The following is a 22,801-nucleotide window of genomic DNA, read 5'->3' as shown; positions in this document are numbered from 1 at the left end:
ACATAAACCCGTAAACAGGTTTTTTTCTCTGTGGATGCAGACTACTTTTGGTCTGCAAAGACAGAGGTCTGCAGTGCCTGCCAAGGACAGGGTGTTGCTTACACCCTCTGTGGGCCAAGCAGGCTGTGTCCGGCAAGTAGGCTGGCTACTCTTCTGTGGCCAGTGCCTTCTCACCTTGTCCAAAGGCCAACAGGGTAGCCACATCTACCTCTTTTATTTCTCACACATTTTTTCTTTTTTCCTTTTTTTTTTGTTTTGTTTTTTTGTTTGTTTGTTTTGTTTTGTTTTTGTTTTTTGTTTTGTTTTGCTTGTTTGAGACATAGTTTCTCTGTGTTAGCCTTGGCTGTCCTGGACTCACTTTGTAGACAAGGCTGGCCTCAAACTCACAGTGATCCACCTGCCTCAGCTTTTCTCACACATTTTTGAGAGGGAAAAATCACCCCTCCGATTCTCGTTTTGACAGTAATGACACCTGTGTGTAACATGGGTGCTTACTATAGATGGATCACGTAATACGTCCAGCGCTGTGTGGATAGATTTAAAACATTGTCTTAACACACCTTCTGCAATCAGGAACACTTCAGAGCCAGACAATCATGGCTACTTGAGCACCTGTCTCGGAGGGCCCCTCTCTGATTATCCGCCTGGTAGATTGAGAGTCTAGACCAGCAGGGCATGGTGGCGCACCCTTAATCCCAGCACTTGGGAGGCAGAGGCAGGCAGATCACTATGCCAGCCTGCTCTACAAGCAAGTCCAGGATGGCCAAGGCTACGCAAGAGAAACCCTGAGGGGGGAAAAAGGCAAAAAATTAGTCTAGATCAGTAATACTGCTCAGTGGGGAAAGCACTTTGCCTCATAAAGGTGGAAAGAGAAAACTGACTACACACACACACTCTGAAGGAGAGGCATGCAGATACTTTTTGTTTTTTAAGAGTTTACGGGGCCAGATGTGGTAGTTCACACCTGCATGCCTCTAATCCTAGCATTCTGGAAGGTAGAGACAAGTTGATCTCTGTGAGTTCCAGATTGGTCTGACTAGCCAGGATTACATAATAAGAATTTACCAGTGATGGGATAACAATTGAGTTGTAATCTGAATAAATTAATAACATTAAAAAAAAAAGAATTTGCCTTAGAGAGGAGGGGGGAGGGAGAGGGAGGGAGGGAGGGAGGGAGGGAGGGAGGAAGGGAGGGAGGGAGAGCTCCAGGGTGGGATATCCTAGCAAGTAAAATTCATTCATCCCCACTCTTCCCCATAAGCTCGGTTCACACCTTCTGGACAAAATGTTGATTACCTGGGACCTCAGAGACCAATTTCAGAGTCTGTTAATGACTTGTTCCTCATATCTGACTTTGCTGAGGGTGGAGCCTGCCTGGCTATCAGTCTCTTGTAGCCTAGGCCTGCAGGATGGTCAAGGGCAGCCCTGCCAGGGATGAGGGTGAGAGTAGTGTAAAGAGGCATTAGAAATACGCATTTTGGGCCGGACTTAGTGGCGCACACCTCTAATCCCAGCACTCAGGAGGCAGAGGCAACAGATCACTGTGGGTTCGAGGCTCAGCCTGGTCTACAAAGCGACTCCAGGACAGCCAAGTTATACAGAGAAACCCTGTCTCCAAAAACCTAAAAAAGAAAAGAAAAGAAATACGTATTTTGATATCTGCACGGAGCAGAGCAGGCTTGGATGGGAGGATAGAGGCATGGGCTACAGACAAGAGCTCTCTTGTGTTTTTGCCTCTGCCTCTCCAAATGCTAAGGCCTAATCTACACTAACAACTCAAGACAAGAATCCTGTCATGACATCTGATTCCCAGATGAGGAAGCCAAGACTTTAGGCAGTCAGTGGCTGGCTTTGCATCACAAGGCCTGTGAGGGCAGGACAGGGACTCTCTCTGGTCTGCCTGACTCAGGTTAATTCCTGCCTGTGCTCTATAGATAGGTCAGAGAAAACACAGAGGGCAGTGCCACATGAGGTGTCTCTGAGTGGCCTGGTGCTTTGGGGAGCCCACACATCACAGCCCACAAACCCTAAGTTTGTTACGGAATGTGGGGCAGCCTCCGTCACTCTGGAGCTGGTATTTGCTTGGCACTATGCGATCAATCTGCTCTGCCATCCACTTTTTTGACTAATGCTGTTCAGGCCCCCAGGAAAACACTCCTCTGTCTCCTGCCTGCCCTGATGTCCTTAAAACAAAAACAGGATCTTTGAGCCGTCAGTGGGGTTCATGGACTGTTCAGATACCACGGTGAGAGACAGACACCATTTTCAAAGTGTAGGGAGGACGTGAGTGGTAGAAAAGGGGAAAAAAATGAGAATCAGTTTCTATTTCTCACAAAGTAAGACTGCTATTGAATACTGTACTGGTTTGAATAAAAACGGCCCCCATAGATTTGAATGCTCCTCATATATTAGTCCTTGAGTGCAAGCCTCATGCCACTGAGTGGTCTTTTTTGGGAGAGGAGGGGAGATGGTTTTGTTTTGTTTTCCAGGGTCTTGAGTCCCTACACTCCAGTGAGATTCCTGCCTCCGCCTCTCAAGGTGCCCACACCACAGACTGGCCTCACAGTGTTCTCTGAACAAGCCACACAGAATACAAAATACAGATGTATAAAATACTAATATGTTGACCATGTTTGTATTTGAATCCCAGATAAAATAAATAATTTTTTTTGAGACAGGCTTTATCTGTGTAATAGTCCTGGCTATCCTGGAACTCATTCAGTAGACCAGGCTGGCCTCAAACTCACAGAGGTCTACCTGCCTCTGCCTCCTGAGTACTTGGATTAAAGAAAGGCATGTACTACCATGCCTGGCTTGAAATGTATCTTTTTGCTTCTAATTTTTTAAAAATTTGCTTAAGTAGTATGTTTTAAAAGAAGTAAGTACATTTGAAAAGGAAAAAAGGAGATACATCCTTGAAATGGAAATTCTGTTAAGAAGCCGGGTGTTGTGGCACATGCCTGTAATCCCAGAATTCAGGAGGCAGAGTCAGGAGGATCTCTGTGAGTTCGAGGCCAGCCTAGTCTACAAAAGGAGTCCAGCATAGCCAAAGCTACACAGAGAAACCCTGTCTTGAAAAAAAATCTATTAAGAAATGCTAAATCCTAAGGGGGAAAAAATCATGAGTATATAAACACAAATGCTACCAAGATGTATGCCACAGCATAGAATACAATAGTAAAGATTTGAGAGTAATAAAGATGCCTTCTCCCTCAAAATGTCTCAGGCAGGGCCAGTGGTTAAATGGGCAAAGTTACCTGCTGCCAAGCCTGCTGACCTGAGCTCAATATCTGGAACTCACCTAGCTGAAAAGACAGAAGGGACTCCTAAAAGTTGTTCACTGACATCTGCATGTGTAATATACACATCTCTCTCACACACTCACACACACACACACACACACACACAAATCATAATAATAATGATGTAATATACACATCATACACACAAGTAATAATACACACATAGTAATAATAATAATAACAATAAAATTTTTTTCTGTTTTTTTTATTTATTCTGGTTACATTTCAATGGTTATCCCATCCCTTGTATCCTCCCAATAACAATAAATTTTAAGTCCAAAAGAAGATGCTTAGTAGGTAAGTTGTGGAATAATGCTACTAAAATCAAATTGTTACCGTGCAACTACCATCATAGGCAGATGTTCATAAACTACTACTGAATAAGGGAAATGTCTGTAAATCAATGCTACTGTGGTTCCTTCTTCTTCTTCTTCTTCTTCTTCTTCTTCTTCTTCTTCTTCTTCTTCTTCTTCTTCTTCTTCTTCTTCAAGATATATTTACTTTATTATGTATACAGTGCTCTGCCTGCATGTACACCTGTAGGCCAGAAGAGGGCACCAGATCACATTACAGAAGGTTGCCAGGCACCATGTGGTTGCTGGGAATTGAACTCAGGACCTCCGGAAGAGCAGCCAGTGCTCTCCAGCCCCTTGATTTTTTTTTTATTTGAAAGGGTTATATATCTAATTGTTTGTTGCATCACCACAACCAAGGCTTACAGCCACAGTCCAGATGTCACTGAATGCCCTGGGCTCTACAAGAGAGGAAAGACAATAAGCATAACCAGCGAGCTAAAGAACGGGAAAATTTGTTACCTACAGCACACAAGGACAGCACTGGAGTTAGTTCAAAAGCAGCACCTCTCTAACAGAAAGGGTGGGGTGGGGGTGGGGAGTGGGGGGGGCAGCCGAGGTGGGGGGGAAGGGGGAGGGTGGGGTGTGTGAGGTTGTTCAGGCAGCCTGGGCGTGTTCACATGGGGGAGCACTATGGAGGGAGGAGGCTTCCAGAACTTACTAAGGATGCTAGTTTATGGTCAGAGTTCAAGAAGGAAAGACGGGAGGCATTCTTAAGCATGCTTAGCTCAAGATTTTGGTGGACACATATGAACAGTTCAAAAGGAGAGAGGAACACTTCTGGGCACACTCATCTTAGAGCTAAAAATGGAAGGTGGGGACTGTCTGGGCATGCTGAGTTCCTATCTCCCCAAAGGGGTTCTAGCTAAAAGCAAGCATGGGACTCTTTTAAGGTATCTTAACATAGGAGGTTGCCTCTAAGGGTAGCTGCTCACTTAGAGGCTGTCAGGCATTACCAAGCACCCCTAGGGCATGAGGCAAAGTCACCTTCAGGTGAGGACCATCAAAGTAAGGTAATACTTCGAGAGAGGACTTCCATAAGGGGTCAAGCCCTGTCTCCACAGCTGGGAAGCTAATAATAATAACAGGGAAGAGGAAAGATTATTGATGGTAAAAAGCCCTGATATTGGCACACTAGGTGGACTCCCGGCAGCATTGTTACTTGGTTCATTTTATTTGTTTTGTTTTGAGACAGGGTCTTGAAATATAGCTCAAGCTGGCCTTGAATCCCAAACCTCCTGCCTCAGTCTCCCAAATGCTGGGATTACAAGTATGCCTCACTACGTGTAGCTTCTACATGTTGGTTTTGAATGACATAGTCTTGTTTTCACCTAGACTTTGGAATTTTGGAGAAAACTGACATGATCTTATTCATCATTACATGGCTTTGCATGATGTCTGGAGTAAGACAGCACTCATACATTTTTGGACATGAGATGAAAATCTACCACGGGTCACTCATTAGGAAAGCAAAAGGGTGAGCGCCCCGTGGCAATTTTATTACATCACACTGAATCCTTTCTGACTCTGTCCATGACCTAGCTTTGAAGGGCTCCTATAAAGTACTAGGCCCCAAATCACAGTCTAGTCTCACAATGATTCACTCAGTTTTTTGTTGTTGTTGTTTTTTCCCGATACAGGGTTTCTCTGTGTAGCCTTGGCTGTCCTGGACTCAGCTTTGTAGACCAAGCTGGCCTCGAACTCACAGCGATCCTTCTGCCTCTGCCTCCTGAGTGCTGGAGTTAATACACTTTTTGAAAATGCTTTGTGCATTCCAAACAATTTACCTAATGTCACAAAGCTGTTAGATGAGGTACATAAGAGGACAATAAATGACTCTTAAGAGAGCTAACTTGCAGCTACCACATACAGCTTTCCTGTGGCCTTTAGAGCCACACAAACATGCCCAGCTAGAAGGACACAGAAGGGGCAAAGAAATGACCCAGGACTCCAGATGGGTGGAGACCACGCTTCCCTGCCTACTGTCCTTTGAGAAGCACCTGACAAATCAGCTGACGTAGAATTATGCCGAAATATATTTTTTAAAAGGAGTCCTGTGTCGTTGCTGTTGAGGAGACACTGAGTCATTAGGCAGAAGCAGTGGTAACCATGGAGACAAATATTGAGTAAGAAAGCAAAGCCATGAAAGTGCTAACTAGGTGCTGTGGCTTCCCTGGTTCTTTTTCTGCCTCCTTTGGCCTCTGTGCGTTAAAAGCTCAGAGCTGGGGCAGCATAGAAGAGGCATTCGAGATGAGTTTGCATACGCTGAATGTCCTTAATACAACCTGGGAGACTGGTCCAGAAGTCAGGGAGTGATTCAGGGCCAGTGTATGCAGCTGTATCATTTATGGAAGTTGGAACCAGATTTGGAGTCAAGAGTCTGTTCAAAGCCGGGCAGTGGTGGCACACTCCTTTAATCCCAGCACTCAGGAGGCAGAGGCAGGCGGATCGCTGTGAGTTCAAGGCCAGCCTGGGCTACAAAGCGAGTTCAGACCAGCCAAGGCTACACAGAGAAACCCTGTCTCAAAAAACCAAGAAAAGAATAAAAGGAACAATAACAAAAAAGAGTCTGTTCAAATTCTAGCTTTAGTGCACTCTTCCTGTGTGACTTTGGCCACGATTCATGCTGTCTCTCACCCTTTAATCTGCTAAAATAAGAGACCGCTATGACATGAGTTTTTCAGAGTTTCTGGCTCACTCACTGTTCCAACCCTATGTAGTGATAGGACAAGGAGGGAGGAAGGGGCATTTTACCAACTCAAGGATAAAACCTCATATACATCAAAAATCTGGTGATAGGCCAGGCATGGTAGCTTTTAATCACAGCACTCTCAGGTGGCAGAAGATAGGAGGATCTCAGAGTTTAGGGCCAGCCTGGTCTACAGAGCAAGTTCCAGGACAGCCAGGGCTCCACAGAAAAACCCTGTATTAACAAAACAACAACAAAAAACCAAATAACTACCATCACCACCACCTCCACCACCACTACCATCGTCTGGTGACAGTGGCAGAAATGACTAGAATTCAGGCAGTTTCCTCACTTAACCACACTGAAGGCAGTCACAGAAATACGTTAGCATGCTAAGCTCCGCATGGCATACAACAGGCAGACTGTCCTCACAGTGCAGGCATTATCTGTGGAAGCCATTAGCAGTCATCTGGTGAGCCCATGTGAAATCCTGTCTCCAAACAAGAGTGAGCTTCCTGAGTTCACAAAACTACCTACTAGGGAAAGGGGGGGGGGGGCAGCACCCACAGGGGTCCTGAGTCAGCACTCCCTACCCCAGCCTCAGCTGCCCTGTGGGCAACTGTTCCCCAGCCTTCACTCAGCTTACACTTGTGATCACCCTGAGAAAGACTTCGTTTGAAGAAAGGCAGATGTGCAAGTGTCGTTTTGTACAAACGCTGTTTACCGAGGCTCCTGGAACCCTGGCCAACGGCTCAGTCCCAGAAGAGCAAACTGGGAAACTCTTACAACTAAAGAAGTCTTAATCCAGCCTGGGATCAACTTCATTCCAGGTGTGGAGCTCGCCTTGCTCCTTGTACTTTCCTGAGATCTCCTGGGGATTTTCTCTCTCTTGGTAGGTGTGACCCTGTCTGTTCTCCGCTGTTCAGCGTACCTGTTCCTGCTTGTTAAACACAATCTATCTGAAAAGGTAAATCTCCATAAACTCCCTTATTCCAGATTGCTGGGAGGGCCTAGAGTGAAGCCTGCTGTGGGTGACCCAGGGGCACACAAGCTCCTTCCTGCCCACAGACCCCTATTCCAGAAGCGCAGACACAGAGATCACGCGGGACATGTTTGTTTATAGCCAGTGTGGCTGCAAGGGGCAGTGGTGGGGTGGGGAAGGCTGTTGGTGTCTTCCATGTGCCACCCCATTTAAAATCTAAGGACTCTATGGAGTAGTGACAAATATTAGTGTCACCTTCCCCTGAGCAACATAAGCTACTGATAAGTGGAGTGAGTGGCCGAGTCCAGGACAGGTGAACCCCCTCAGCAAGGGCTTTATCTATCCATTCCCATATTAACTAAGTGTATTCCGGATAGGCTGTGTACCGGACACAGCTGTAGGCACTTTGCCTTACCAGTGGACAGAAACAAAGATGACTGCTCTTACCTGCTTAGGTTGGGGTTATGGGTGGAGCAGATAACTTGAAACATTGCACACAAGTGAGTAATTTATTTGTTAGAAAGGTGTTAAATGCTATGAAGAAAGGAAAGATGGAGCGAGGCAGGGAGTTAGGAGTACTGGAGACTGAGGTGGGTGAGGTTTTGTTTTTGTTTGTTGTTTGTTGAGACAAGATTTCTCTGTGTAGCCCTGGCTTTCCTAGACTCGCTTTGTGGACCAGGCTGGCCTCGAACTCACAGCGATCCCTCCTGCCTCTGCCTCCTTCGTGCTGGGATTAAAGGTGTGTGCCACCACGCTTGGCTTGAGGGTTGTGCTTTAATCCTAAATAGGCTGGGGCTGGAGGTGTGGCTCAGTGGGACAGTGCTCACTTGGTATGAGGCCTTGGGTTTAATTCCCAGCAGTATAAAACAAGCCCCAACACAAAGAATTTAAAAGAAGCAGTTCAGGGTTGGTGAGACAGCTCAGATGGTCAAGTGCTTTCCACACAAGCGTAAGGATCTGAGTTCAATCCAAGCACCCATGTTAAAAAAAACAAAAACCAAAAACCAAAAACCAAAGGTGACAGGATGTTCCAGCCATCTCAGCACTGAGGAACTGGAGAAAGGAGGACCCAGGAGGCCTGTTAGTCAGCAAGTCTTGCTGAATCGACCAGCAAGTCTTCCAGTGAGAGACCTTTTCTCAATAGTAAGGCAGAGAGCAATTGAAAGGAAGACATCTAATGTCGACCTCTGACCTCCACATGCAAGATCACACAAGTGATCCCCCCTGCCCCCCACAAACAGATACACCCCGAATAGGCTGCACACAAAATAGATGCAATTGCATATAATCCAAGCATTCTGGAAGCTGAGTCAGGAGGATCCCAATTGACAAGCCAGCCTGTGACGTAGTAGTGAGCCTGAGGTCTGCCTAGGAACGCAGCACCAGTCTTAGAAAAGGAAAACAAAGGCAGGCAGTAAGTATGGTGGTAAACTTTCTAGGAGAAAGTAAAATTTAAGCGAAGCCTGAAGCAGAGCCAGGCCTGCTGACACATGCCTGTGATTCCAACACTGGGGAGGCTGTCACTGAGGCCTGCAAGGTTAGCGTGGACTTTAGAGTGTGCACAGAGACCCTGTCTTGAAGGAAAAGGAGAAGGGAAGGGAAGGAGCGAATTTGGTCTACGTGTGCGTGCATACAGGCACGTACCCCAACACACGCCCCTCCTTGGCCAAGCCATTTGAAGGCCACTTGTCCAGCTCAGATTTAGAACAGAGAGACTCAGTTTTGTCTGGGGGACAATTAGAGCAAGGTATCTGACCATCACCAAATCCCACCTCATCCCTGATAGCAAAACCTAAGTCTGATGCCAAAAGTGCTGTTGTCCACTCAGTGTCTGAGCACTCAAGAGATTGAGGCAGGAGAATCCAGAGTTCAAGAGACAGCCGATGTCTCAAAAAAACCAACACTAAAGCCAGGCTTGGTGGCGCACACCTTTTATCCCAGTACTTGGAAGGTACATGCCTAAAGATTAAGCGTTTAAGGTCTTCCTCGGCTGCACAACAAGTTCGATACTGGACTGGGCTACCTAAGACCCTGTTGTCAACAACAAGGAGAAGCAGCTTCGAATCACCCCCAAAGAGCTCCCTAGGGGGTGTCTCTGTAAAATTAGTCTGGGCTAAGGAGGTGTTCAGGGTCGTGTGGGAGAGTTTACAGGAAAGGGAACAGGTCTTCCCACCAAACTGCCTATCTTGGTCCCTCAGGCCTCCACTTTCCGTCCTTCTTCAGGGAGGTTTTTTTGTTTGTTTGTTTTTGTTTTGTTTTGAGATGGTTTCTTTGTGTAGCCCTGGCTATTCTGGACTGGCTTTGTAGACCAGACTGGTCTTGAACTCAGAGATCCGCCTGTGTGTGCCACGACACCCAGCATCTTCAAGGATATTGGGAGCATCATCGTTGTTGTTGTTGCTGCAGCTGCTGCTGCTTCTATGGTCAGAAGCAGGCTCACTGAGAAAGGAAGCAGAATCTGCAGCTCAGCATCCTATTTTGACTAAATTGATCAAGAATCCAGATTGGGGGAGGGGGCGGGGGCGGGGCTATAGGAGTTAGTCTCCCTGAGCTTGCAAAGACAGTACGCACAGGCACCCTCAGAGCGACAGCAGTAGTGGCCAAGGAGTCTTTGGTCCTCCATTCAGCAGGGGACTTGGGGACTCTGGACAGCTGCCACAAAGAACACACACTGAGAGCAAGTGCTGTGCATGCGCAGAGGCGGATAGCAAGTCTCTGCTTGCGCGCCCCCGCCTGGGGCTATAAAAGCCTTGCCACCTGCTGCCCTAGCTACATCAGCGGCCGCAGTGCATCCACTTGCCTGGAGGAACCAAGCTAAGGTCTCTGGTGGCTGCTGGCCTGGATATGGACCCTGAGACCTGCCCCTGTCCTACTGGTGAGTCCCCCTTTCCCCATTTCCCTCCTGCAGCGCTTTGCCCTTTACAGGCAAAAACCCCACTCCTGTGTCTTCACTCAAGGACATTTGGGGGGGGGAGGAACCCCTTGTTTCCCATCTTTAACCCTGCGATGGTGATGACTGCGGAGTTTGCGTTCCACCTCCTTTTACACCTGGGGATGCCAGGTGTCTCTACTTTAACCCTTCGTTGTTGCCTCTTAGGTGGTTCCTGCACCTGTTCGGACAAATGCAAGTGCAAGGGCTGCAAATGTACCAACTGCAAGAAGAGTGAGTGTACCCCTCCTCCTTTCACCGACATAACCCCAGAGGCATCCATTCCCCCCACCCCACCCCACCCCACCCCACCCCACCCCCGCTATATAGCAAAGCCTTCGGCTGCAGACCTTCAGATACAGAGGCTGTTTCAACCAATGTAAATACAGCAGGCCTGAGTGTAGGGGAGGATATTTTTGGTGAATCAAAAGCTAGCTGATTTGAGAGCTGAGCCCCTGCTCGATCTTCCACTCTTCAATGTTTCCAGTGCCTGGGGAGCCCCCAAGGAGACTGGGGGCGGGGTGGGGGTGGTCAGGGATAGAGTTGCAGTGCCTTATGGGTCTCCTCAGTTTGCTCTCTCTAGGTCACAGCCTGGAATATGCCTGGGGTGAGGTGTAGAGGTGGAAGTGATGCTCTCTTCCTCTCTTGGGTATGACTAGGCATAGATCCCATGGGTTTCCTGGCCTCTGCATCATCCCCGCCCCTCCAACCTTATGCTGCGAATTCCTTCTCAATATCTTTCACATTTGCATCCTTTAAGACTTAACTCTCTCTTGGCCCAGGCCTGAGCCCAGCATTCCTGGGGAATTCCATGGCACCCACCCCTTAGAGAATAACTCTCTATAGAGGTTAGGCAAGCAACTGCAGCCTCATAGATGCTGAGTCAGACCTGATGTGACAGTGTGTGGGGACAGCAACCTGTCCTGGACAAAGCCCGATGATTCTGCAGCCTCCTATGCTCCTTTCTCCTCCTCTTTCTTTGATGGAGACAGATGAAGGCATCAAACCGGGCACACACACACACACACACACACATACACACACCTCCATTTTATCTACAGGCTGCTGCTCCTGCTGCCCTGCAGGATGTGAGAAGTGTGCCAAGGACTGTGTGTGCAAAGGTGAAGAGGGGACCAAGGCAGAAGTGGAGAAATGCAGCTGCTGCCAGTGAGAACTCAGTCCCTCCCACACAGCCTATGCAGATAGTGCTGGGGGTGGGGTGGGGCGGGTCCATGGTGGGGCGTGGCCATTGACCCCTTCCCTGGCTGCCTGCCTGTGTGAATAAATCCCATGCACAGCACGAACCAAAGACTGGTCTCTTTTTCAAATGGGAAAAGGGTGAAAGGTGGAGGGGAGCCCACTCCACAGAACCCATCCATCTGTTTGGGACTGGGGCAGAGTCCTTGAGACAGTACACACACACACACACACACACACACACACACACACACACACACACACACACTCACAGAGGTTTATCTCTCCAATCATCTTCATCACTTGTATACAGGGAATTAAAACAAGCCTCTGGCCCCAAACACTTGTGATTTATGGAGTTTTTCTAGTAGTTTTTACAAAACTGCCAGCTTTCGGATACTGGAGGAGAGTCCAGGGTGCCCTGGGCTTCATCTTGGCAGATTGTCTACTGTGTTTCCAAGGTCACCTCCTTGAATAGCCAGCTTGTCTCCCCAACACAGACTGTTCAGCTCTTTTCAAACCTCATTTGGTTTGGCAATTTGTCTACACGCCCCCACACCCCCCACACACTCTTTTTCAAGGAAAAGTATGGTAATTAGAGCTTGCATCCTAAATCGAGATGGTCAGCCCTTAATGAGAGAGACCTCTCAGCCCCACCTGGGCTGCCGGAAACAGGGGAAATAGACTGTGGGTTGACTGACAGTGCCCTGTAAGGGACAAGTCTGTAAACACATCCGTTTTCCTCCAACTTACTTCTCCCAGGCATTCCATTCAAAAGCTCACCACAACTGTTGTTTTCGACTCTGATAGGCTGAGTTTAAAAGAGCAGCCAGCTCAGTTTTCAAAAGGAGCCATAGAAGGCTTATCCAATGCACAGCCTCCAATTCCAAAGCTCTGAGAGCAGTGATACTGGCTCCAGACTAGATCAGCCAGACGCAGAAAGCCAAAAAAGCAGACCCTGGGGTGGATGAGGTGGCGCAGTGGGTAAAGACACTTGTCACCTAGCTGTGACCTGAGTTCAAACCCCAGAACCCACAGAGAGGAAAGAAAGAAGCCTCCCCAAAAAGTTGTCCTCTAACATCTACACAATCACCACAGCATAAACACACACACACACACACACACACACACACACACACACACACACACACAAAGAGAGAGAGAGAGAGAGAGAGAGAGAGAGAGAGAGAGAGAGAGAGAGATTGAGAGAGAGAAATAAAACAAACTAGACCCTCTAGCCAATTATGGTGGCGCACGCCTTTAATCCCAGCACTCAGGGAGGCAGACACAGTCAGATCTCTGTGAGTTTGTGGCCAACCTTGTCTACAAAGTGAGTCCAGGACAGCCAAGGCTATACAGACAAACCCTGTCTCAACCCTCCCTAAAAAAACAAAACAAGGACAAAAGAAAAACAAACAAACAAACTAGACCCTTATGTAGTCATAAATCCAAGAAAAATCAGTTGGGAAAGAGACAGTCACTAGTTAGGGCATGGTTGTTAGAACAATTGGCCTCCCTTTGTATATTAAAAAAACAAACAAAAGCCTTCAACCTATATAAACACACAGAGGCAAAGCACACACACACACACACACACACACACACACACACACACACACACACATACAATTTAATTTTTGAGAATAAGTCTTATTGTCCAGGCTAGTCTTAAACTTCTAAACCTCCTGCTTCAGCCTCCAAATGTGGGTGTGTGCCACCATACTTGGTAATCTTTTATTTTAAAATGCAGTTATAAGTGGGCGGTGGTGGCATACTTTTAATCCCAGCATTCAGGATGCAGAGGCAGGCAGATAGCTATAAGTTCGAGGCCAGCCTGGTCTACAAAGTTAGTCCAAGACAGCCAAGGCTACACAGAGAAACCTTGTCTCGGAAAAAAAAAAAAAGCAGTTACATATTTCTCAAAGTAAAAAACAAAACAACAACAAAAACCACTCTCTGGTGTTTCTTCTCCCAGGAAATCTTGTTCTACCTTTTGCCTCTCTCCCTCTTTACAGAGTCACAACCCTCAACTTCTGGACTGGTTTCCCCATCCCTGTGCAAAATCAATTTAAGGAACACCAACTTTTTTGGCTGTCAGTGAGGACACAGTCCAGCACTGCAAGGGTGCCATGGCAACGGTGGGAGGCAGCTGGTTCAGTCGCATCCACAGTCAGGAGAGAGAGAGAGAGAGAGAGAGAGAGAGAGAGAGAGAGAGAGAGAGAGAGAGAGAGAGAGAGAGAGAGAAGAGAGAGAGAGATATAAGTGCTGGCGCTCAGGTCACTTTCTCCTTCTTCAGTCCTGGGCCACAGTGTTGGGATGGTGACCCCATAATTAGAGTGGGTCTCCCCACCTCTACTGACCTAATCTGAAAACTCACATGCCCAGAAGCTTGTGTCCTAGGTGTTTCTAGGTCCTGTTGGTTTTTTTGTTTTGGAGACAGGGTTTCTCTGTGTAGCCTCGACTGTCCTGGACTCACTTTGTAGACCAGGCTGGCCTTGGACTCACAGCGATCTGCCTGCCTCTGGCTCCCCAGAGTGCTAGGATTACAGGTGTGTGCCACCAAGCCATTGTAAAGTAAATTGGTGGGTACATCGGAGAAGCAGGTACAGCGAAAGGGGAAACTCTCCTGTGGGTCTCAGGTTCTATCTGATGACGTTCTTAGCTCTTGGGTTGGGAGAAGCTAGAGGTTGTTAAGTTAATAACTGATTGCAAGAGGTTTTTGGTTTTTTTGTTTGTTTGTTTGTTTTTTGTTTTTTTTTGTTGTTGTTGTTTTGGTTTTTCGAGACAGGGTCTCTCTGTGTAGCCTTGGCCATCCTGGACTCACTTTGTAGACCAGGCTGGCCTCGAACTCACAGCGATCCACCTACCTCTGCCTCCCGAGTGCTGGGATTAAAGGCGTGCGCCACCACGCCCGGCTTGTTTTTGTTTTTTTAATCTATTATCCACAGGATGTTAGTTCTGACATGTAGGTGGGCAAGCAATGCCTACTGGGGGGCTAAAATTAGCCCAAAATAAGGTAATTGAGTTCTGGACCTGCAACATTCCAACCTCCCCACACTGCTATAGTTTAGTCAGTCAATCAGTCTTTTCAGACACAGCTTGCTTCCAGGAACCCTGGTTATACCTCTAATAAAATCCTTCTTCAAGCTGGTTCTGTCCACTGTGCCTGAGATCTCCACTGCTACCCCAAGATTTTCCTTGCCTTTTAATTCCTTAACTGGTAGAGAAAGCCAACCTAATCATGGCCCCCAAAACAGTGCCCCTGCAATCGGGTGTGACTCACTTCTGGCTGTATCATTTTCTGAGTCTGGTTCTCCATTATTCATTCCTGTCAATTCCATGGATCCCAGCATCCTTTTTTAAAAAATATATTTTATTAATTCATTCATATTACATCTCAATTGTTATCCCATCCCTTGTATCCTCCCATTCCTCCTTCCCTCCCATTTTCCCCCTTACTCCTCTCCCCTCTGACTGTGACTGAGGGGACCTCCTCCCCCTGTATATGCTCCTAGGGTATCAAGTCTCTTCTTAGTAGCCTGCTATCCTTCCTCTGAGTGCCACCAGGTCTCCCCCTCCAGAGGACGTGGTCAAATATGGGACACCAGAGTTCGTGTGAAAGTCAGACCTCACTCTCCACTCAACTGTGGAGAATGTCCTGTCCATTGGCTAGATCTGGGTAGAGGTTCGAAGTTTACTTCCCGTATTGTCCTTGGCTGGGGCCATAGTTTGAGCAGGACCCCTGGGCCCATATCTACCCATCATAATGTTCTACTTGAAGGTTTCTAGGACCCTCTGGATCCTTCTATTTCCCCATTCTCCCATGCTTCTCTCACCTAGAATCCCAATAGGATGTCCTCCCCTCTGTCCCACTTTCCTGGTGAGTGAAGACTTTCATGGGACATGCCCCTTGGGCTAGTGTCCAGATAAAAGTGAGTATAAACCGTGTGAGTCTTTCTGCTTCTGGGTTAACTCACTCATTATGATCATTTCTAGTTCTTTTTTGTTTTTTTTTTTTTGACTAGCATCTTTTTTAATGAATTTTTTTCTGCCTAATTTAGCTAGACCTCATTCCTGCAGCTTGTGTCCAAGGAATCTCAAATGATACAGGGCTTGCTTTCAGAATTCATGCACTATGGTAGGTATGCCTCTCAGAAGATGGCCAGACACACTGGGTCCTTTGAAAAGTGAGATATATAGCATTTCCCAGGGAAGTGCAAGTAAGAGGCTTGGCCCACTGGCTCTTGTGACTGCCATTTAGAGTGGGTTCTTCACAGTCTCATGATGTCACTGTAGTGACACACAAGCTCAGGTGGCACTTTTGTTGTTGTTGTTGTTTGGTTTTTTGAGACAGGGTCTCTCTGTGTTAGCCTTGGCTGTCCTGGACTCACTTTGTAGACCAGGCTGGCCTTGAACTCACAGTGATCCACCTGCCTCTGCCTCCCGAGTGCTGGGATTAAAGGTGTGCGCCACCACGCCCGGCCTCAAGTCTACTTTTTATTTTTCCGTCCCTCATCTCCTCCTCTTTCTCCTTTTCTATTTCTTTCTTTCTTTTAGCAAGATTTCCTGTTCTATAATTCTCTCTCTCTGCTATTCTGTAAGCTCCTTGCTCCTCTCCCCACCAAGAACCTCAAACTTAAAAACTATGTAAACAGTTAGTGCACCATAAGTGTCTGTTGTGTATATTCTGTGGCACAGATATGCATACAGTAGTAACCATTGCTTGACTGTTGAGTGTAGAAGTAACTTTTATTTGCCTGCTTTATATGTCCTCTTGGAGGCTTATTGCCTCTGTCTGCTCACCTAGGCCTAGTCCTGGAACCTTCTGGCCTCCTTACAATCTAATCTAGGCCTGGAATGTTTTCAGCCTCTGAGATTTACTGCTGAATAAGATTGCCCTTTCTAGGGGACTGGAGAGATGGCTCAGAGGTTTAAGAGCACTGTTTGCTCTTCCAGAGGTCCTGAGTTCCATTCCCAGCAACCACATGATGGCTCACAACCATCTATAATGAGATCTAGTGTCCTCTTCCGGCCTGAGGGCAGAATATTGTATAAATAATAAATAATAAACCTTTAAAAAAGAAAAGAAAAGATTGCCCTTTCTAGCTCTTTCTGAACTCTGGCTGGCTGGTTCGACTCATCTGTTCTGGCTCAAACTCCTCTCCAAGATGGCTGATTCAATCTGGCTTCCTGCTTGGCCTCTGACTGAATTGCTCTGCTTGGCCTCACACTGACTTTGGCAATATGTTCTAATCTTCTGGGCCCTTCTGTCTTCACCTGTGTCTGTCTGGCTTGTTCTCTCTTCAACCTGTCTCTGTAAAACTCTCCTGGTAAACCTGCCTCTGAATCACATGAAATGAACTGCCTGTCAACTCACTCTCAACTGAACCGCCTGAACAGCACTGAGTAGAACTCAGAGATCTGCAAGCCTCTGTCTCCTGGGTGCTGGGATCAAAGGCCTGTACCACCATGTCTGGACCTAAGCCTTCTTTACCTGAAACTTGCTCTATACCAGGTTGACCTTGGACTCAGAGGCCTCTGTCAGTTTACCTCTGTCTCCTGGGATTAACGACCTGTCTGTATTCCAGCTGGATCACACAGACCTAGAAGACCTTTGGATGTGATTGCTTGCCAGAGCAGCCATGTTCTGAATTAAAATTCCTCTACAGTGGGGGAGCACTGCCCCATATGACATGCGGCATCCCCAGACAGCTGGGGTGTGTATGTGGCTGCGGCGGGGTGGTGGGGTGCGGGAGTCCTAGAAAAGAGCTGATGAGCCCCACATGAGTGCACAGCTGAGAGACTGATGTCAGCTGCAGCAAAAAATGGGGACAAATGGATGTCAGACCATATATTTACGTCAGGCTCCCAGCATCAGGTCCGTGCTGCCTGGTACGCTCTATGGGCCTCAGCGTCCCAGTTCTAAGGATAAAGAATCAATTACTCTGCAGTTCTCCCTGATCTGACCCTCAATCAATTGCTGAGGAAAGAAGATGGGAAACAGGAAGTGCACTGCCGCCTGGCGCCTGCCTGATACTTTTTGGATTCCCTGCTCTGACTCAGTCCAATCATGTTCCTGCAGGAGGGGCACCTGCTACTGTGCAACCGCCTGAGCCTCCTGTGAGGAAAAAGATAGAAGACAGATGGAAACAAAAGAGATACAGAACGCAGTCTTTAACTTCTCAGGGCATCTCTGGTAGCAGGGCCAGCCCTGAGAGCCCCTGCCTGACTCCAAAAAAAGGGAGTTAGGCCCATCTTTATGTCTCCTCATCTGAGAAGAGGAAGCACCCTTTAGGGTTACCACACAAAGAAAAATCCCAGATGCTGGAGTCAGCCCATTATGACAGAAACTGGGGTCAGGACCTGAGGCCCTCAACTCAAAAGGACACTTTCTTTGCTGCTGCACTGAGACTCTCATACTTGCATGGAGCCCTGGGACCAGGTAGCTGTTCCCAACCAGCTGACAGATGGGGGTTGGGTGGTGGCTTAAGTGTCAAGTCTGAAGTGTGACAGGAAGGAACATTCGAGGTGGACATGCTTGCTCTCAGGAACTCGGCTAGAAAGAAATCAGTAGACAAACGGAGTTCACTGAGCTCATAACCCAAGACCGACCTCCTTGCCCAGGTACATTCAGTGTTGGCCTGGGAACGGGGATTCCTAAGGCCTATTCCAGGGGTTACCTCCCAGTGGCTCATTTCCTAGTGAACAAGGAGATCCAAGCGAAGGAGCTGGTGACCGCCAGAGGGCAGGTTAGAGCTGGAACAGGGCTGCTGGCTTTCCAAGTATCAAAGTGGCCCGCTGCACTCAGCACTAGTGTCCTCCGGGGCTGAGTCATCCTCGCCTGGCCCTGGGTAGAGTGGAGCGCACCAGAAGAGCTGAGCGCAGAGGCTCTGCACGTGGCGGAGTCCCTCCTTCTGTGCTGCATTTCAGACTGTCCCACACAGGGCTTCTATTAAGCCTGGCATTCCTCAACATTTAGAAACTGGACCACAAATGCTATTCCATTTTCTCCAATTTTATTTGGGCCCCTACAAAAGTATTATTCATCCCAAATCAGCCAGAAGAAAGTTTAAGAGAATGATCCCGCTGGGCATGGTGACAAACGCCTTTAATCCCAGCACTCCGGAGGCAGAGGCAGGTGGATCGCTGTGAGTTGGAGGCCAACATGGTCTACAAAGCGAGCCCAGGACAGCCAAGGCTAACACAGAGAGACTCTATCTTGAAAGCCAAAGAGAGAGGGAGAGAGAGAGAGAGAGAGAGAGAGAGAGAGAGAGAGAGAGAGAGAGAGAGAGAAATCGATGCCCTGTTTCCCTTAAGGAGGGGTTGGTTGGGTTGGTTTCTTGGGCTATAGATGTTTATTTTTGTTGGGAGTTGGTTATAAGTTATTATTAGTCTTTTGGGGGTTGTTTTTTGTTTGTTTGTTTGTTTCGTTTTTGTTTTTGTTTTTGAGACAAGGTTTCTCTCTGTAGCCTTGGCTGTCCTGGACTCTCCTTGTAGACCAGTCTAGCCTCGAACTCACAGTGATCTGCTTGTCTCTGCCTCCTGAGTACTGTTATTATTAGTCTTATTCAGAGAGAAAATGAAGTTGGACTCAGGGATTTCTCTCTTTCCCTTTATCTTTTTTCTTAGCTATGGAGATAGGGATTGAAAAGAAAGAAAGGGAATATAGAAATATATAGGGATGATAGGACAAAAAGTAGATTATTGAACCTATTCCTCAACTTAAGATCTTAATTGTTACTCACAAATAAGGTATTGTTTTTAATTCATTGGTATAGAATTTTGGTATATTGATGCAAAATAAGTTTCATGTTGATTTTTTTTGTTTTTTGGGTTTTTGTTGTTGTTGTTGTTGTTGTTGTTGTTTTGAGACAGGATCTCTCTGTGTTCACCTTGGCTGTCCTGGTCTTGCTTTATGGAGCAGGGTGGCCTTGAACTCACAACGATCCACCTGCCTCTGCCTCCCGAGTGCTGGGACAAAGGCATGCGCTACCACGCCCGGCCAATACATTTGTATAGATTTCAAATTTAAGATTATATACATTATAGTTATTTCTACTCTAATATGAGGTATTGTACCCATACAACTCAATTATCACACAAGGTTTACTTCCAGTCTTTGAAAGTGCTATTGCAGACTGATTAGGATAATTAAGTAATACAAATTAATTGTTAGTTGACCAACTCATGGACATGTCAATTACTAGTCTACTTTTACCACAAGAATATACAACCAAGGATTAATGGATAGATATGCTTCTATAGATAAGTTAAAATAGTTATATAAGCTCTCCAAAAGCCTCAGAGACCTACAGAATATGGCATTTAAAGGTGTTCTTGTGATTCTAAGGATCCTTTGTCAATAAGACAGGTTAATATCCTGGCAGCACCCAGCCTACCTCAAAGAAGATAATGAGCATCAAAGAACCTCCTTATGGAGATGGCTTCAAATGTGGCAAACCAGCCACTGGGCAAAATATTCTTGTTTCTGACACAGAGACAATTTTGCTTTAAAATGGGTTAGGCTTGGATGCAGGCAGAGTAGAAGGCCAAACTCTGCCAAGACAGGATAGGCAAGCCCTCAAGAGTTCCTGCTCCCCAAAATGTCTGTCAGATATATCGGGCCAGGGGGCTGTTATGGAGAGTTTTGGGTGACTGTTCTGGCAAGAAATTATTATTATTATTATTTTTTCATTTTGGAAGCTGTTAACCTGCACTTCCTGTTTACTCAGCTAATTAATTGTATTCCTTCTCAAGTCTGGGGTTGAAGACTAGATGTTGTGGACGTAAACATGTTTTTGTTTTGATCCCAAGTATGGGATGGGGAAAAGACTTGTGAGAGAGCAGGTGATGTTTGTCCACTTAGAAGTTGAACCACTTTGGTGGGGCAGGGTGGGCTTGGTTTTTGCCAGCTGAAACACATCCTAGCACAGACTCTGAGAGATGATATATATATATATATGAGCCCAAAATAGGAGACTGGTGTTTTTTGGGTCTTGGTATTGTTTGGCTGTTCATTGCTCCACTTCGAGATGATCCAGGGCTCCGGGTTCTGGCTGCTGTTCCAGGTTCCAGCAGCAACTTTGGTGGAATTGTTGGTCTGCTGAAATCCTGCTGATTATGTCAGGAGAATCGCTCTCAGAACTGAATTCAAAAAGATCTACTTCTCCTGTTCCCATAAACCTCCTTTCTCTCTTATCTAGGGTCCATGTGTGGAAAGGAGGTATAAGCATTCAAAGAACCCCAAACAAACAAAGTAGGTTTGGAAAAGGTGACGCCTACAAGTAGATAATTTAGATTTACAGTTAAGATTGATTATTTAGGGGTTAAGATGTTTTTAGATCTAGATACACGTTTTTAGGTTGATAGAGATGAGATGAGATGAGATGACAGATACTGATCTACATTGAGAATTTTAGGCTCACTAAGATAGGAAAGATGTTTTCTACAAGGTTGTCAAATACAAATACCCAAAATCGTATGAGTGTAACAGTTATATAATTCCTGATTGTTTCCTACTTCTTCTTCTTCTTCTTTTTTTTTTTGTTTGTTTTGTTTTGTTTTTGAGACAGGGTCTCTCTGTGTAGCCTTGGCTGCCCTGGACTCGCTTTGTAGACTAGGCTGGCCTCGAACTCACAGCGATCCGCCTGCCTCTGCCTCCCAAGTGCTGGGATTAAAGGCGTGTGCCACATTGCCCGGCGTTTCCTACTTCTTCTTGTTGTATGTAATTTATTGTATATAAGTGTAATAATATAAACGTATATGTAAGAAAATAAATAAAAGCTGAACAATTTAAAAAAATAAAAAATTAAGACAGTGTATACAGGATGCCACAGCCCTGAGACAGACAGCAGTCCAGTCTAGTTAAGATGAACTCCTTTCTGGTCCTGTGTGGAAGCAGCCTTGGCCTTCCTCTGATCAAGCTGCTCAGAGACAAAAGTCACGGTATTGTGAGGTTAGAGTAGTTCAGCAGGGCTGTTCATCTTAAGAACAGAGTCCACAGTGCTGCACTGAGACTTTTCCTTGATGTTTCTGAATTTGTTTCCTCTGTCCTTTGCATATGTAAGAATTGAGGCATTGATACATCCATCTGTTGGATCACACACCGTGAGTAACAGGTAGCATTCAGTATCTCCAGAGTAATCTACTGTCACAGTGTCATTTACTGATTTTCAACTCAGACCTTCTGGTAAAGATGAAATTCCCAGAGGCATTTCTGACCACCATTTTAATAATTTACACATGCTTCTGCATCACTTTGAGCTAAGAATGCCCTTGAATATTTCTGCCTTTACCCTGTGACTGCGTTCAGAATAGGATTTAACTGGGTTGATTAGGAGTAGGTAACCTTACATGAGTGAACGTATCCAGATGCTTCCTTTGTTGAAGAGAATCATTGCTTTGGAAACAACTCCCATGCTCCCCTTGCCTGGCATTGGGAGGGGGGGGGACTTTCTCAGCTCTTCTTCTGTCTTGGCTGATGTAATGGCTATTCTAGGTATCAAACTGACTACATCTGGAAAAATGAAATCCCAAAGAGTTGGGTACTCTGGGGGAGTTTTCTTAATTATAGCTTTTGAAGTGGAAAAATCTTTAAGCCGGAACTTTTTAAAAAATTATTTATTTTATGTACATTGGTGTTTTGACTGCAGTTATGTCTGTGTGAAGGTGTTGGATGCATGGAACACGAGTAACAGACAGTTATGAGCTGCCATGTAGGTGCTGGGATTTGAACTTGGGTCCTCTGGAAGAGTAGCCAGTTGCTCTTAACTGCTGAGCCATCTCTACAGCCCCAATCTGGACCTTTTTTAGGTGATAACATCCTCCCTTAATCTAGGCCACAGCTTCTGGTGGCAGCCTACATATACAAAGGACATTGAAGATGATAGCACTTTCTCTTTATCTGCTTGCCCTACCTTATTTTTTAGCGGTATTAGATATATATTTGTCATTTGTTTCTGCTTTTTTTCCCCCCTCAGGGTTGTTCCATCTCTAACAGGTGAAAAGTAGCTACAGTTTACCTGAACCCTACATGAAGCTACAAAACAAAAGATCTTGTTTCCTAAACTCTCTCTTTAAGTGTTAATTTTCTGGGCAGTTGTGGGGCCGACGGATAAGTCCATGGCCAGCTGAGTAATGGGCCATACACGGTATCTTCCTTGCTTCCAGGAGGAAGAAGGGCAAGTGCCTGCTGAGGGCCTTGAAGGGAGCTGAGTCAAGCTCCAAAGTCCGAAGGCGTTGAAGGCGTGGTCACTGCACACCTAGGGAGGAGCAGGCAGCTGAGCAGCAGGAGCTGGAGTGGCTGGTCCTCCCTGGGGCAGGGTGAGAAGACAAAAGGGTTGAGTATAG

General features: G+C 46.4%; 1 protein-coding gene across 1 annotated transcript; it reads left to right on the top strand.

The window, feature by feature from the left end:
• The first annotated feature begins 10,045 nt into the window (after positions 1–10,045).
• Positions 10,046–11,555, top strand: MT3 (metallothionein 3). Its single transcript, XM_084756450.1, has 3 exons — positions 10,046–10,201; positions 10,424–10,489; positions 11,317–11,555. The coding sequence occupies exons 1-3, from the start codon at positions 10,171–10,173 to the stop codon at positions 11,424–11,426; spliced, it is 207 nt and encodes a 68-aa protein (XP_084612576.1). The 5' UTR covers positions 10,046–10,170; the 3' UTR covers positions 11,427–11,555.
• The last annotated feature ends 11,246 nt before the right edge of the window (positions 11,556–22,801 follow it).

The sequence above is a fragment of the Acomys minous genome (genome assembly GCF_964271855.1).
Source record: "Acomys minous genome assembly, chromosome: 14".
Taxonomy (NCBI): Eukaryota; Metazoa; Chordata; class Mammalia; order Rodentia; family Muridae; genus Acomys; species Acomys minous.
The sequence above is the reverse complement of the archived record's forward strand: the minus strand, read 5'-3'. Positions and strand labels throughout refer to the sequence as shown.

What these genes read in the sequence shown, in the direction of transcription:
- MT3 (XM_084756450.1), top strand. Translation starts at nt 10,171, where the DNA reads ATGGACCCTGAGACCTGCCCCTGTCCTACTG. An exon ending in GACCTGCCCCTGTCCTACTG is followed by an intron (nt 10,202 to 10,423) that starts GTGAGTCCCCCT and finishes GTTGCCTCTTAG; the next exon opens with GTGGTTCCTGCACCTGTTCG. An exon ending in ATGTACCAACTGCAAGAAGA is followed by an intron (nt 10,490 to 11,316) that starts GTGAGTGTACCC and finishes TTTTATCTACAG; the next exon opens with GCTGCTGCTCCTGCTGCCCT.